The sequence below is a fragment of the Oxyura jamaicensis genome, chromosome 4 (genome assembly GCF_011077185.1).
Source record: "Oxyura jamaicensis isolate SHBP4307 breed ruddy duck chromosome 4, BPBGC_Ojam_1.0, whole genome shotgun sequence".
NCBI lineage: Eukaryota > Metazoa > Chordata > Aves > Anseriformes > Anatidae > Oxyura > Oxyura jamaicensis.
The window spans coordinates 9043090-9057152 of NC_048896.1; the positions used below are offsets into that span (position 1 = coordinate 9043090).

General features: G+C 41.0%; 1 protein-coding gene across 1 annotated transcript; it reads right to left on the reverse strand.

Annotated features, from left to right (window-relative positions):
• Positions 1 to 8316: 8316 nt before the first annotated feature.
• AGTR2 (angiotensin II receptor type 2) lies at positions 8317 to 13731 on the reverse strand. The gene is made up of 2 exons (XM_035326059.1): positions 13422 to 13731; positions 8317 to 11751 (listed from the first exon to the last, which is right to left on the reverse strand). The coding sequence occupies exon 2, from the start codon at positions 11676 to 11678 to the stop codon at positions 10560 to 10562; it is 1119 nt and encodes a 372-aa protein (XP_035181950.1). The 5' UTR covers positions 11679 to 11751; positions 13422 to 13731; the 3' UTR covers positions 8317 to 10559.
• Positions 13732 to 14063: the final 332 nt, after the last annotated feature.

Sequence of the window (14063 nt, forward strand, 5' to 3'; positions counted from 1 at the left end):
ACTTGCTGCGTTACAGGTCAAAATCAGCCAGCAAAACATGTATTCTATCAGAAATAAATAAATAAATAAATAATAAAACTTAACCAGTTCTACTGAAACCAAGGAATATCAGGAGGAAGAATATAGTCATGGCACAGGAGACAAATGACAAGATCAGACACAAAATCTAACCTCTGCTCTGAGGAATGCAGTGCTAAAGCTCTGTAAGAGCTGTAAGCCAGATAGGAAGATGCATGAGTACAAATGGCCAGAGATTTGCAAAATAGAAAAGGTAAGCTTAAAAAAAAAAAAAAAAAAAATGGAACTGATGGGATCATTAGTAACAATGATGACTAACTCCATCCCTACTCAGGGCAAGGACAGTCAGGTTCATCTCTGAAATGCTGACTTGAGAGCTTTTAAAATCCAGCTTCAATAGGTTTGTGGAAAAGCAAAGGGCGAAAAAGGAAAAGCAAAGCAAAGATTTGGGTGCTGTTGTCTTTCATCAGGATTTATTGCAGTGAATGAGACTGATGGGTGGCATCAGATTTCTCAATATTAACTTTTCATTTTGTTGGAAATCATAAAAAAAAAAAAACAACTGTTACGAAATCTGCCATTTGTGTGTGTTTTTGATCCCTGTGCAATTTTTATTTGCATTATTTCTTCAGGTTTGGAAAGATAAGATATTAATACTATTGGAATGTTGAAGCTTACCAGAAAAGCTCTGGAGTGTTCCTTCACTTCTTGTCTTCTAGGTGTTTAAGAACATTTCCTCGATTGCACAAGACAGAAAATACCAGAAGCCTCTGCAGGCAGAAGGTAACACTCTGAAAGGAAATGTTGCTGCTGATAAATCTGCCAGGTGGTATGTATTTACTCAAGGAGTCATTTTGCTTCAGATAGAAGAGGGTTAAAGGTACAGCATAAAGGCACGGCAAATTTGTTTGTTGTGACTGTACATATTGAAAGGAGGACTTCACTATTTAACTCAGCCTTGCAGCCCAGAAATTCCCCAAAGTGGGTATTGCTCATTGCAATGAACACACTGTCAAACACACTGTTTTTACACTCTGATTATAGGGTACTATTCCTCAACTGTGTTCTGGAAGTGGCCATGAAGATACAGTCGGCTGCTGACTTCAAGTAAAGTTAATGAAAAAAAAACCACACTTCCTACCAGATATATCATCACCAGCAAAGAATGCATTATGTACCTGAAAGGATACATAAGGGTCTACAAAGAGCAACTACAAAACACCGGTCTGCTATAACTCATTTGGTCTTGCACTTTCATAGGACATTTTTTTAGGATTCATATATAGAAAGAGGTAGAAAACTGCTGACTGAGTTGAACCACAGGAACTGGCTGAAGCAAAAATTATTGCACGAGATTCCTTTGCAGGAGACAACGGTAGGCTAATATAAATATAATTCCTGTATTCAGATCTTGGAATTTTGGATAGGTATAAAAAAAAAAAAAAAGGAAAAAAAAATCTCCTAAGCTCACATCACATTAGCCTACATGAACTGTACTATTCATAGGAGATATCCAACAGAACACCTGGGATAGACTTGATATGAACCAGATACCTAGGAGGCATAAAAGCCAAGCAAAGGAGTTAAATTATGACTAACTTATATTCCAGCAAATAGAAAACAAATGGCTTTGCTCTGAAATTAATTTAGTACTCACATAGGGTGCCAGACTGAATTAGAGCTTATAATGAAATATGTAAGAGGCCTGGAATTGCCACTGGAAACTGCCACAAGCTTTTTCAAAACATTTGAAATATTTCATTTAGATATAAAGTAACATTCATATTTGTTGAGTTAGTCACACTGAGTCTTCTAAATGTGTTTTTCTCCAAAGTTATGCAACTTTTGTTTGTTTAAATTATTATTTTTGCTATTCCCATCTGGTCTGGAAAAAAACAATTTATACCTGCAGCAAAATGCCTCAAACACTGGTCAAAGCTGATTTCATCAATGCATAGTCTTCAATGGAATCTTACCTTGTCTTCTGTTTTATCCTTCATTTCTATGTAGATTTTTTTTAGATGACAGGTAAACCAGAATTGTACTCTTACAGGTAGGAAAAAACAAAAACAAAACAAAACAAACAAACAAAAAAAAAAAAAAAACTGACCATACTGGCACTACATGACCATAGAACTGTAATATGGGCAACATCTGATGACTTGTTCTTGGAGACACTGCTAAAACAAAGCCCTGATGTGTGTAGGGAATATTTGTAGGGAGAAGGATACTGCTTGAATACAATAAAATGTGATTGCAGGTATTGAGATTACACTGCACATACTATACAGTAAATTCTCTTTGAAAGTAAGGGTGTCACCGGAATCCTGCTTAAACACTTAAAGCATGCAAGATCATTATTTAAGAGACACCTGATACATGTCTTAGGGAGCTGTTCATGTCATCTATCTTAGTCATCCAAGTGACATTAAGCACAGACAGCTAGGAGCCCAATTTCCTTGTGCAGACAATTCAGGAAAACTTATGTCCAGAGGAAAACAAAGAAACATTAATTCAAAAAATGTAAACTTAGACCCTTCTCTAACCATACCGGTAGCTTTAGGCTCCCTTAAAAGCCAATATAGACAGAGGGAAATTTGTAAGACAAACTGCTGTGGATCCTTTTTCACTGCTGAAAACAAAGGAAGCCAAAGATTCTGCAGTGCTGGTGGTATCTCTGCACACAGACGAGAACAATCCACAGGGATTTTCTGCAGCACCCTAGCAGGTGGTCTGGCAACAGCAGTTACCTTTTATGAACACTTTTGTTCAATCACACTTCACCTCTCACTCAGCTTTGATATTGTTCTGTGGGGTCATGGAGTTTTCACAAATACGTCAGTAAAGTTACCAGGTAGAGTAGAAACGGTTTTCGTCTGAGCGCCACAGTAAACTTTCAGTAACTTACAAACTGCCAAATCTGACTATTTTTACGATGAGCATGAGATCCACACCAAAAATAGACACGTTAAATTTTTTAAAGCACAGCTGGTTGTAATCTGATTTTCAATGTCCAGCTGTCTTTCTCTTTTTAAAAAATAAATAACATTATTAGTGCACTGAAGTTGTTTTCGTACCTTCCAGTTTTGTACTGCAGCAGGCTGTAATTAGTCACTAGGTGGCCTCTTTCTTCTTTTGGAGAAATCTGATATATCATTATATGAACTAAGGACATAACAAGGAAGGAAAAAAAAAAAAAAAAAAAAAAAAGCAATTCTACAGGACTTTGTTCAGTAGGGTTTTAAGATCATTGCTGCAAAATAGTCCATTGTTTCCTAACTGGAATGTATTCACTGTAAATCAATAAGGAACTGAATATCTTGGCTAGCAGCCTGAGCCTTGAACAATGTTTCATCCACACAGCAGCCTCCAAGAAGGTACACATAGTATCTTACTCCCAAAAAACAGATAAAAACAATAACATTTCATCCAACTAACAGATATCAGAGCATACAGAAAGGAAGAGTTTATGAAGATAGAATTATTGCCCTTCTCTACCCTGCCTAGGTTTTCCCAGATAATATCCAAAACCACAATCAGAGCCTCACCGCTCCCTTTGAACCCAGCTCCTGCTTGGTGTGTCCTCTTGCTGCCAAGTGGATTGCAAAAGCAGAGAATTGTGATAAGTCATGGAGCATTTAAGAGACTTTCATGGATGGTAAAATTCTAATGGGACTGAGGTTTCTAAAATAGAGACCAGCACATAATAGTTTAATGGGAGTGTTCAGCTTTCTTGAAGACACTAATGAGGAACTAAGGCATTGCCTAGAGCAAGAGAGCAATCTGGCAAAATGGCTTCAGGACAGGGGTTCTTAATTTGCCTTTCAGTATTTCCCAACCACAGAAAGCACAATCACTTTCTTGCAAAATCACTGTGCTTTTGCAGAATGAACTTTGTGCTTGCAAGCACGTTCAGTCTTTAGAGCAGTATGTGCTGTTATGTGAGATTACATGAGGAAATAAAGCATATTTTGCCATGGTGTGGCAACTTCCTCCATCCACAGAAATGAGATGAATTTGTTTACAGAGGAGACAAATACTCTTCTGGACAGACACCCCTGTGAAGAGGAAAGCAGATAGTGATTTCTCTTAGTCACAGCATGAAGGAGAACACTCATCTCTCTCTTTGCCCTGTTGCAGTTTCTCTGTCTTAGCTCCGCTGTTTCTTTTGAGTATTTTTCTGCTTGAACCAGTGACAGGGAGGGTTGTAGACCTCAAAGAAACTGAAAACAGATTTCCTCTATGTGCTTTCTTTAAATATTTTCTCTGTAAACCACTTGGATACACAAAGGGGGCAAGGGTAAAGAAAATGCTCTGTACAGCAACTGTAGATGTTAACAGTTAGCTTTACACTAACTTCTTTATGAGTTATTCAGACCTGATGTTAAATGTTACTGAGTTTACTGTTACATTTTAAGCTGGTCTAACATGCATGCCTGCAGTAATATTAAGGCAAAGATTATAGAACAAACACAGGTAGCAACATGAACACAGCAAAGATTTATGACGGGGTCCACGGTAGGGGGGAGCTCTGGGAACAACCCCTCATTCTTCATGTTTCCAACCGTGTCTAGTGTGGTTCACCAGGCCACGTGTTACCAGTGTCCCCATGCACCAGAACAAGTTCTTGGTCACCTGCTCTGTGACCCATGGAAAACCTGTGAACATTCTTCAGTACTGCCTCTGAACATTCATAGGCATTTAAGAGGCCCTCATGTTGAATCCATCCTGTTCATTCCACATGAATGAATCTCAGCAGAAGAGCCTCTGATAAGAAGATCGTTTTGTTGAAGTACGGATTCATGTTGGACTGTCAGCTGAGGGAATAAACATTCCTGACTTCTCTGGGTAATTTCTTTTTTGGATGTTCCAGTGCATAAAAGAAAGATCTCTTTGCAGTTTTCAGGGGATAAGTATCAAAATAAAATCAGATGAAAGACTGCCAAATCCTGGGCAGACAGCCAGTGATGTCCATGGGGCTTTCTCCAGTTAATATAGGACATTTAGTATCATACTAAGTCTTTTTTCCAGATATGTCCTTGAAAACAACTCCCTTATGTTGTATCATTTCCTTGCTAGACAGCAGTCTCTTATCTTAGGTTTGAAAGAAAAACAAATCTTTTTATTAGTCAATATGTTGATTATATTAAGATTTCTATACATTCTTAATCAGACTTTTGTCAAATGTATTTACTTTGAAAAGCATATTGAGTAGCACATGGAGGAATCCTCTTCCAAAGAAGCACAACCGCTTTGAAGAACAAATCCTGTACAACGTACTTTTATATAAGGGGACCGTTCATATCATAAAACAAGGGCATTTGGCATTTTATGATAAAAAGGGATCCACAGTACTTTAACAGCCCTGAATTCAAAACAGTAGAGATTTGCATAGAGAACCAAATTGCAGTGAGTGACCTTACTTCAGAATGAATCTCACTGTGATCAGTGAAGGAGTTTGCAAGGTAAGATGCTAGCAGCTGAAGGGTCGTGAGATCTATTTCATGATGTATTAAGTTTCATACATCACTTACCGTAGCAGGTCAGAGTACAGAGTACAGATGCTTCCTTCTCAACATCTGCAAAGAAAACCTATTGAGTTCCCTGCAAGTGAAGACCCTGAACAGTTGCATGCCATGTAACCATCATCTCATCAAAAATTTTGGGAAGTAACAGATTTTTAGCTGGTTTTGGACTAGACATGAAATGCTTTGTTTTCTCAAGAAGCAGTGATAGCAGCTACACTTTTTCTACTCCATTGTGACACAGCTGCATGCCTTGCACATTTTGTATTTGTAATTTTAACTTTCCTGTCATTGTGAAAGAGCTGCATGTCTGGATGTTGTCCTAATACTTAATGCAGATGTTTTGCTGTAATTTTTTGAAGGCAGGTGTGTGTTGTGCATGGCACTGCATCCCAGCTAGTGGGGCACCCTGGGGCAGGGATGGTTGTGGCCAGTGGCTCCCAGCCTCAGTGCTTGCATGGCAGCTGCCTAAATGCCAGCTCCTGGCAAAGCACAAAGGGGCAGGTTTAGGGCATAGGCAAGTTATTTCAGGGTTCAACCCCATTCCTCCAGCACTGGTGATAAAACAGCAAACCCATTTGCATGCATTTACTTCCTACACGATGAATAAACTGCCCTATGCATGGGCAGATAGCTTCTGCCCATGCATAGGGCAACCAACAAGCAACCAACCAAAAAAACAAAACAAAACAAAACAAAACAAAACAAAAAAACTGCAGGATTTTTTTCATAAGCAATTCTCTATTTTGACTCCTGTTTATTTTGTATTTATTGCTTCTTTCCTCCTGATTCTTGTGAAACTTAGCAAACTGGGGGGAGCACTTGTTCTCAGGCAGGTACCTCAGCAGATACTCTACCAAACCACAAGGTGTTCAGCCAGCCACTGTATGTGGAAGAGAGGGTACGTGATGCTGAAGACGGCAGCCCTGGGCTCCTTCCACAGTGAGGTACCTGGCAAGACAAAGCCACAGGGGACTCACAGACCCTTCCTGGCAGAGCCAATGGGCCAGCACAACAAGCCCCTCTCTGCAGCACTCAGCCAGACCCCACAGCAGGCAGACAGGAGGAGAACACATGCCAGGACCTTGATGAATGGAGCAGCCCATCCCAACAGGAGCAGTCATTTTCTTCTGAGGGAAGGAGAGTTGAGACGAGAGCAGCAAGCCTGCCAGCTTCGAGGAAAGGCTGCCAGACCTCCGCATCCCCACGTTTCAGCTTTTCTGTGTTCCCTCCAGGACAACTCCCAGATAGTCCTCATTTTCACAGGGAAGCAGGAGCAATTTGTTGGTCCCTTGGCTGAAGGGCAAGGGGACTCACCACAGAGGGCAGCCAAGCTACAGGGTAGCAAGATGATATTCCTGCCCATACTCTGGCCCAAGGAATTGGACAAGAGTGCTGAGTAGGTGCCAGGGCAGGCTCAGGCTGTGTTGACTTCTCAGTGAGAACATGCTGTACCAAACATTTCTTATTGTATATCTTATATAAACAAGGCATTTAGCTTAGCACTCAGTACTGGTTTGTGCTAATAAATGCCAGTGATTTTCTCTGCTTCATATACTGAAGACGCATACTTAAAGTCAGCTCAGGGACACACACAGGATGCTCAGTTTGGATCAAGATTCTCTGCAATTCATTTCAGCTGATAGTAATCAAATCCAGCTAGAAAAGGAAGCTGTAAATAGGATTTGCTGTACAAATATGACAGAGACCAAAGGAACCTAATGGGAAGCCATCCCTTCCATCCCTCTCTCGGGAAAGACACACTGACAGGCCTAGAAATGTTCCAGAACATCCCCCTTTCCAAAGAAATCATACTGCCTCTCGGCTTCAGCTCCAAACCCATTAGCACTTCGACCTGGAAGAGCATCAGTCACCCCTCTTCAGCAGGTTTGCCTTGGCACTGACGCTGGCACAACCCCTCCAAAATCCAGCTGTTGCTCATAAATTCATCTCACCGTACTTGCACAGAGAGCAAGACACTGAGAAACCACGCATGTGCTTGAGATTCCCTGAGAAAACTGCATGCATCACACTAGGGTACGGTGTCAGGACAGGCGCAGGATGCTGCAGGGCAGCAAAGCAGGCATAAGTGGGGCTCCCCAGCTTGCGCATCCCTCCTTGGACTGGCTGGCTGCATTTTCTGTGAGTCACAAGACTTGCAAAGGATCAGGGCATGAGAGGGAATCTGAGGCCTGCTAGAGAGAGGCTGTAACACAGTAGAACTATTAGAATGGTTTGCAAATATCAGCAAAATGTTCTGTTGAAAGGAAAAAAGTAGCTTATAAATTTGCAAGGAAAAAAAATGCATTTTTGTCTATATTCTTTTTCAGAAAATCCAGAAAAAAAAATACACACAACATGACAACATGCTGGAAGTGTGGAAAATCACATTTTCCATGAAAAATCACTGAAAAATCCCATGAGAAACTCTAGCATGAAAAAGTTATAGAGCACAGCATTATTCAATTTGCTCTAAAAATAAAGCAACACCAACACAGCATCTTCCCGACCTCCATCTCAGGTTCCTCTCCAGACAGTCTTTTTTGGGTGTTTGTTTAACCAAGCTACTCGAATTCATGACTTATGCGCAAAATACAAAGCAGATTTGGCAAACAGAAACATCACTCTGCCGAGCTAGTGAGTTCTGTTGGTTTATCACCCTTGCAGAATGTGACCTGGGTAGAATTTTTTTGGAAGAAGGGATTTGCCTCCCCTCTCTGTCTTGCCTCCCATTTATTATTTTTCCTTTTTTTTTTTTTTTTTTTTTTCTGAGAAGAAAAAAGTGAGTGCAGCTCTCAGCCCCAAGCAGCAGTCGTTGATTTCTGCCCTCTGGCTGCAGCCATGGGAGACCCTGCATTGCTGCTCTATCCTCTGGGAAGTTTTGTCTTCATTTTTCTTGCCTCTCACAGGTATAAATCCAACTGCAGCTGGATTTCAGATTCTTGTCTTATTTTCCTACCTGTGGTGGTTTGCACAGGCACGGGACTTGATGAAAACTGTTCTTTTTGAGCAGGTCCAAACTGACATGTTGGAAACATATAAACTGTACTTATGCCCAGAACAGATACAGCTGAAGCATAGGTAGCACTGGGGTCAGCCCACGTAGTTTATATTTTGTTTTGAGACTACCAAGATGCCAATTAGTGGCACAGTTGTGCTCATTACTGACCTAATCTGTATTGCAGCAAAGGTAAAAAGGCTCTACCACCTCTTATTACATCTCTGAGCCTACCACTTTGAACACCTGGTAATTTTCTTAGTATAATTATTTGTTCTGCAGTAGCATGACTGTGTTGTTGTGTTCATTGCTAAGCAATTAACAGTTTGTCCTTCCAGAAATATCCAACGCCCCAGACAGTATTAGCTTGTCGGAACATTTTCAACAAAAACATTCCAGGGGAAATACAGTGGCGTCTCTTCCATTTTCTGGGATGAGCATCTCTCCAGCTGCATACCCTACTTACCAGAACACCAAACCAGGACAGGGAGAAGTCGTTATTCCTCGTGAAGGCCCCATTTTGCTCAGTTGAGCACAAAATTTTCTTTCCACATCACTCTGAAGCTGCCAGATTTCTTGCAAAATCCTATTTTCAAGGGCACCAGTAAAGCCGCATACCCCTGCTCCAAGAGCGATACGTGGCTCCTGCATCATGTTCCCAAGGCTCCCAGGCACCAGCCAGCACTGGGATTTTCAGGGAGGCCAGACTCCTTGTTACCCTGGCAGCATGTATAATTTCTGCATAATGTATAATTTTCTGGTCTATGGACCCAGAAGTGCTTAAGACAAGCTTCAAGGGTAACTTTTTGGACAGATTTCACCGAAGCCGATTATCTTTTGGTCCCTGTGTCCTCCAGCATGGGGACAGCCTGCTGGAAATTGAGCATGGTGCTAACAAATGCCTCTTTTATACTGAGCCTAGAAAACAATCATTTTTGAAGGAGCCACATTCGTGGTTAGAATCAGTATCTCTTTAGCAAAAGCAAATTTCAGATAATCAAACTTAACCTCAAAATAGAATCATGATTTGCCAAAACCTTTTCCCCCTTTGTTTTATTTACAAATGAGAAAGCTTATGCATTGAGATGTGGGTAAGTTTTAGCAATCATACCATGATTTTGCTTCTGGGCATCAAGACAGAGTCATTTAGGCTTTTTGTATACAGTACCCCAAAAATACAGTGGTAAGTGACATTTGAAATGCAAAAAGTCCAGACTATCAGCAAGTCCTTTCCCTGAAGGCTGCTGGACAGTGTGTGGGACTTACCTTACCCGTGTAGCACCAGGACTCGGTGCACCAGGACTCTGTTCCTAGGGCATTACTGTCAAAAGTGACCACAGTGGATCAAAGGAAAGGATTACCTGGCTTGCAAACCTGTTATATGCTATGAGAAAGGTATAAAAACATGCATGTGGTAGCACTTTTCCCCAGTAATTCTCTTCTGCCTCCAGCAATTTGCAAATCCATGTCTCCACCTGTTCTCAGGATCCTGGGCCCAAGCAAGCAGGAGGTATATCTGATGCATTTAACATGTTATCTCTAGCAATATATTTTCAAAAGTATATGTGTGTGTGTGTGTGTGTACATAATAAAGATCAAATATTTTCTTACAGATAGGTACAGGGGTATCCGCACTGCTTTATTTACACATTCTCTGAGAATCTCTTTTAGAAAATCAGCGTAGTCAGGGTGTAATTCTCAGCACATGCACAGTTGTAGCTACGGTGAAATGTTCCTCTGGTGTATTTTATCTTTCTGTATGAAACACTTGCCTGATCTCAGGCACATATAAGCAGATATTTAAAATGCCATCAATACAGTTATTTGCCAGAATCTTCCCTTTGGTGCTCGTTGTGAAAAGGAAGGAAAAATAAATCCTCATGTATGAGAAGAAACAGATTCTCCTTCAAATATCTGGTGAATGAAAGGACAAAAAATGAAAGGAACTGGAGAAAACAGTGTCCCCACTTCAGTTGCGGCCTTCTGTACTGACACAGCCCTATGTCACAACACACTGCCTACAGCAAGGACTCAGGGCTCCTCTCCCTGCCCGCGGGGGTCTCAGTGTCTCTGAAGCAGCTCGCTTTCCTCAAAGAAGAACTCTCTTTTTGGCTGTTGAACTGATAAACTCGTCGCTTAAACAAGCGATGGAGCTTCTCCTGAAACTGGTTCCCAATAAAACAGTAGAGCAAAGGGTTGATGCAGCTGTTGGCAAATGCCATGCAGATGCCAAACGGCAGTGCTCTGTCGATGATCCCTGTCACATCACAGTTGTTAATAATGTTCATATGAGCCAGGGCATCCAAAAAGGTTAAAATGTGGAATGGGAGCCAGCAAATTAAGAAGGCCACAACAACAGCAGCCACCAGCTTCAGAACTTTGTCCATCTTCTGCTTGTTTTTCCCAAACTCCTGTGCTTTTAGCAAGTGTCTCCTGATCCAGATGTAGCATGTTGTGATCACTGTCAAGGGGATGAAGAAGCCGAGTGTATTTTTGAGGAAGGCTGTTCCCACAGACCATTTTGCATAATTCTCATGAGGAAATGCCATAATGCAAGCTTTCACCCCCAAGCTTTTAATGTAATGTGTGTCACGGAAATAAAAAGTCGGAAGGGAGGACAAACCAGCAAGGCCCCACACAACCATTGCTATAAAATACGCCTGTTGTGGAGTTCTTCTTTGAGAGCGAATAGGATGGACAATAGCATGGTACCGGTCCACACTCATGCATGTAACAAAAAATGTGCTTGCAAACATGTTCAGGCACAGGACAGAACTGGAGAGTTTGCACATGAGAGATCCAAAGAGCCAGTTGTACCTCTGTGAGTAATAGGTAGCCCAGAAGGGAAGTGTGGCGAGGCACAGCAAATCTGCCACGGCCAGGTTGAAAATGTAGATATTAGCAACTGTTCTGGGGCTACTGTGACGACAGAGCACCACAACCACCATGCTGTTTCCAACCAAACCCAGAACAAAAACCACAGAGAAAAATGCCGGAATTAATGAAAACTGGTAATCTGAAGAGGCAAGTGGGCAGGGAGGCAGAGAGCGCAATGCAGCCGATGAGTTTGCCAGCATTGTATAGAGGACTTGGAGAGTTTCTCTGGTGGTGATGACCACAGAGTAGTTGCTCTGCATGTTGGTGCTGGCAGAAAGGGAGCTTCTGCAGGAAATTCATGTGCTAGCAGCACTTTTCTATCACATTGCTCACCTGCAGATCAGAAACCATGTGTTAGACATGCACTCCGCAGCCATCTTAGTTCTGGAATCACAGAATCTCAATAAAATAAAACGATTTAAAATGATGTCAGGAAGCTGAGAGCTGTAATACCAGGCAACCCTGTTGAACTCCTTTCCTCTGTCCCACTAACAGGACACAATTAGCATCTGAAAGGTCATGACACTTTTTAATTAGCCTGGCAGAAAAGTGAGCAGCTGGGTTTCATCTGCTATTACAGATGGTGTTTTTGTGGCCAGCTGAGCAGAAAGATCATTGACTCAAAAGCTGCAGATAGTTCAGGAACTTCTGAGACCAAAGGCAGCACTAAAGCTCCTTGCAATCCTTTTCTTTGCTTTCTCATTCTATTTCCAGCACTCTGTACAGTTAAAATAATGTAAAAGGCAGTACTTGCCACTGGACATTAGGTAGTTCACACCTGAGGATCTCCTGGGACTTCGCAGGCATGAAAGCAGCCTTTTACTAAAGCTATTAGGAAAGCAGGCTTTGATTTTTTTTAATTCACAGGGCTAGATACACTGAAGAGTCTTGACAAATCACCGACAAAATCACCTACAATCAGAGTCTTTCTCAATTCAAATCTGCATCTCTTGCCCCCATGATGGCTTTAATCAGAAGAGTAAAAGAAATATTTTCCATGTAGATATAAGCAATAGACACTCACATACACAGTCCTTGCAACCACTATAGTTAACATCAGTATTTACTGTTCATTTAGAAAGATTAAGACTGGTTTTCAGTAGGGAAAAATGTGGCTACAAAACAGCTAAAATAGGAGAGTTCTTTGACAGTTCTCTTTGTTCCAGTTCAACGGCTCTCGAGTCTGTACTCTAAGCAGAGCATTTTTTCAAGCTTCATGACTTTATAGTCAATAAAGAAATCAGACACAAATATTTTATTGTACATAATAAAAAGACCATTCCTTTTAATTAAGTCCTTATGGAATCAGTTAGGCATTTAAGAATTCTCATGGGGCCCTTAAAACAACAGAAATTTTGACCAAGTAAAGACAACAGAGTTGAGTAATGATCTCTCATTTAAAAGAGGGCAACTGATCATTTCAAAAATATTTCCTATATTAACCACTTAGTATACAATTGCTTATAATTTCCTTAATGAAAAATAAGCAATATGTTCCTCTGAACACACTGACAAAACTGAATTTTAATTATATTTTCTCAGCTTAATGAAAATTCGATAGGAAAATATTAATACATATTTCTGCAGTGAGCTGGTATTTAAGGTACCGAATCACAAGCCCACATTTGGTAATCAAACAGACCTTAAAACAGAGGAAGGGTTTGTCTGGGGAGAAGGAAAAATATTCAGGGTAGGGTCTAAAGTCTGCTTTCCCTCTTAACTCTTATGTCCTGAACCCCTCTCTTCAACCTACAGAAGCTTAAATCTCCGAAGTAGTCACAAAGCCTTCTCTATCTGATTTAATACTTGATTTTAGCTACATTATGGAGAACAAAAAGTTTCATTGATAAAAACATTGTCCCCTCTGTGCGTGAACAACTTATATCTTATTATCTGCTTCTAAAATACAATCATTCCTACAATTACCTAAGACACAATGAAGCATCTTACCACAAAATGTGTAAGATCAATGGAAATGTTCTAACAACAGGCAGAAAACATACCTCTGAAACCTCTGATTCGTCTGGATGTAGCTCTAGGGTTACGTGCTCCTTTCTTCTGTTTTCTCTTAACAAGTATTACCACCGGCTCTCTGCTCTCTTATATCTTCCATTTTCCCACTGGGAGACTTTAATGTACATAACTTGAGGACTGAAATATGAATGCCTGCCAGCTTCTTTTCCTTCTGGAAGCGAAACGGTTTGAGAACCCCCCTTTCCAAGGCCACGTGAGCATATGCAGTAAATCAGGAGAGAGGAACAAGACAACCAAAAAAAAAAAAAAAAAGAGCAAGCAAAAAAGAAAAATTCACATCAAATATCACATGCAGTCCCCTTCTGCACCCCCCTCCATGTACATGCAAGATGTGAGAGCCCCAAGGTTAGGATCTGCGTACCTCTACAGGCAGGGGGATTCCCACTCACTTTACGGAGTGCCAGTACTTGCTAATGAATTTGAGAGAGGAATAGGCTGTTAGTACTGGCAGAACTGACCGCAATGTGAACATAAAGAGACAGAAAGCAGGGGAACATCGCGGCATTGCTTGTGTAAGGAAGCTGATCCAGTATCCCAATTAGTAGCATGAGAAAGACACTGACCAAGTCCATGCAAAGACATGCACACTGCTCAAACCAAGGAGAACAGCA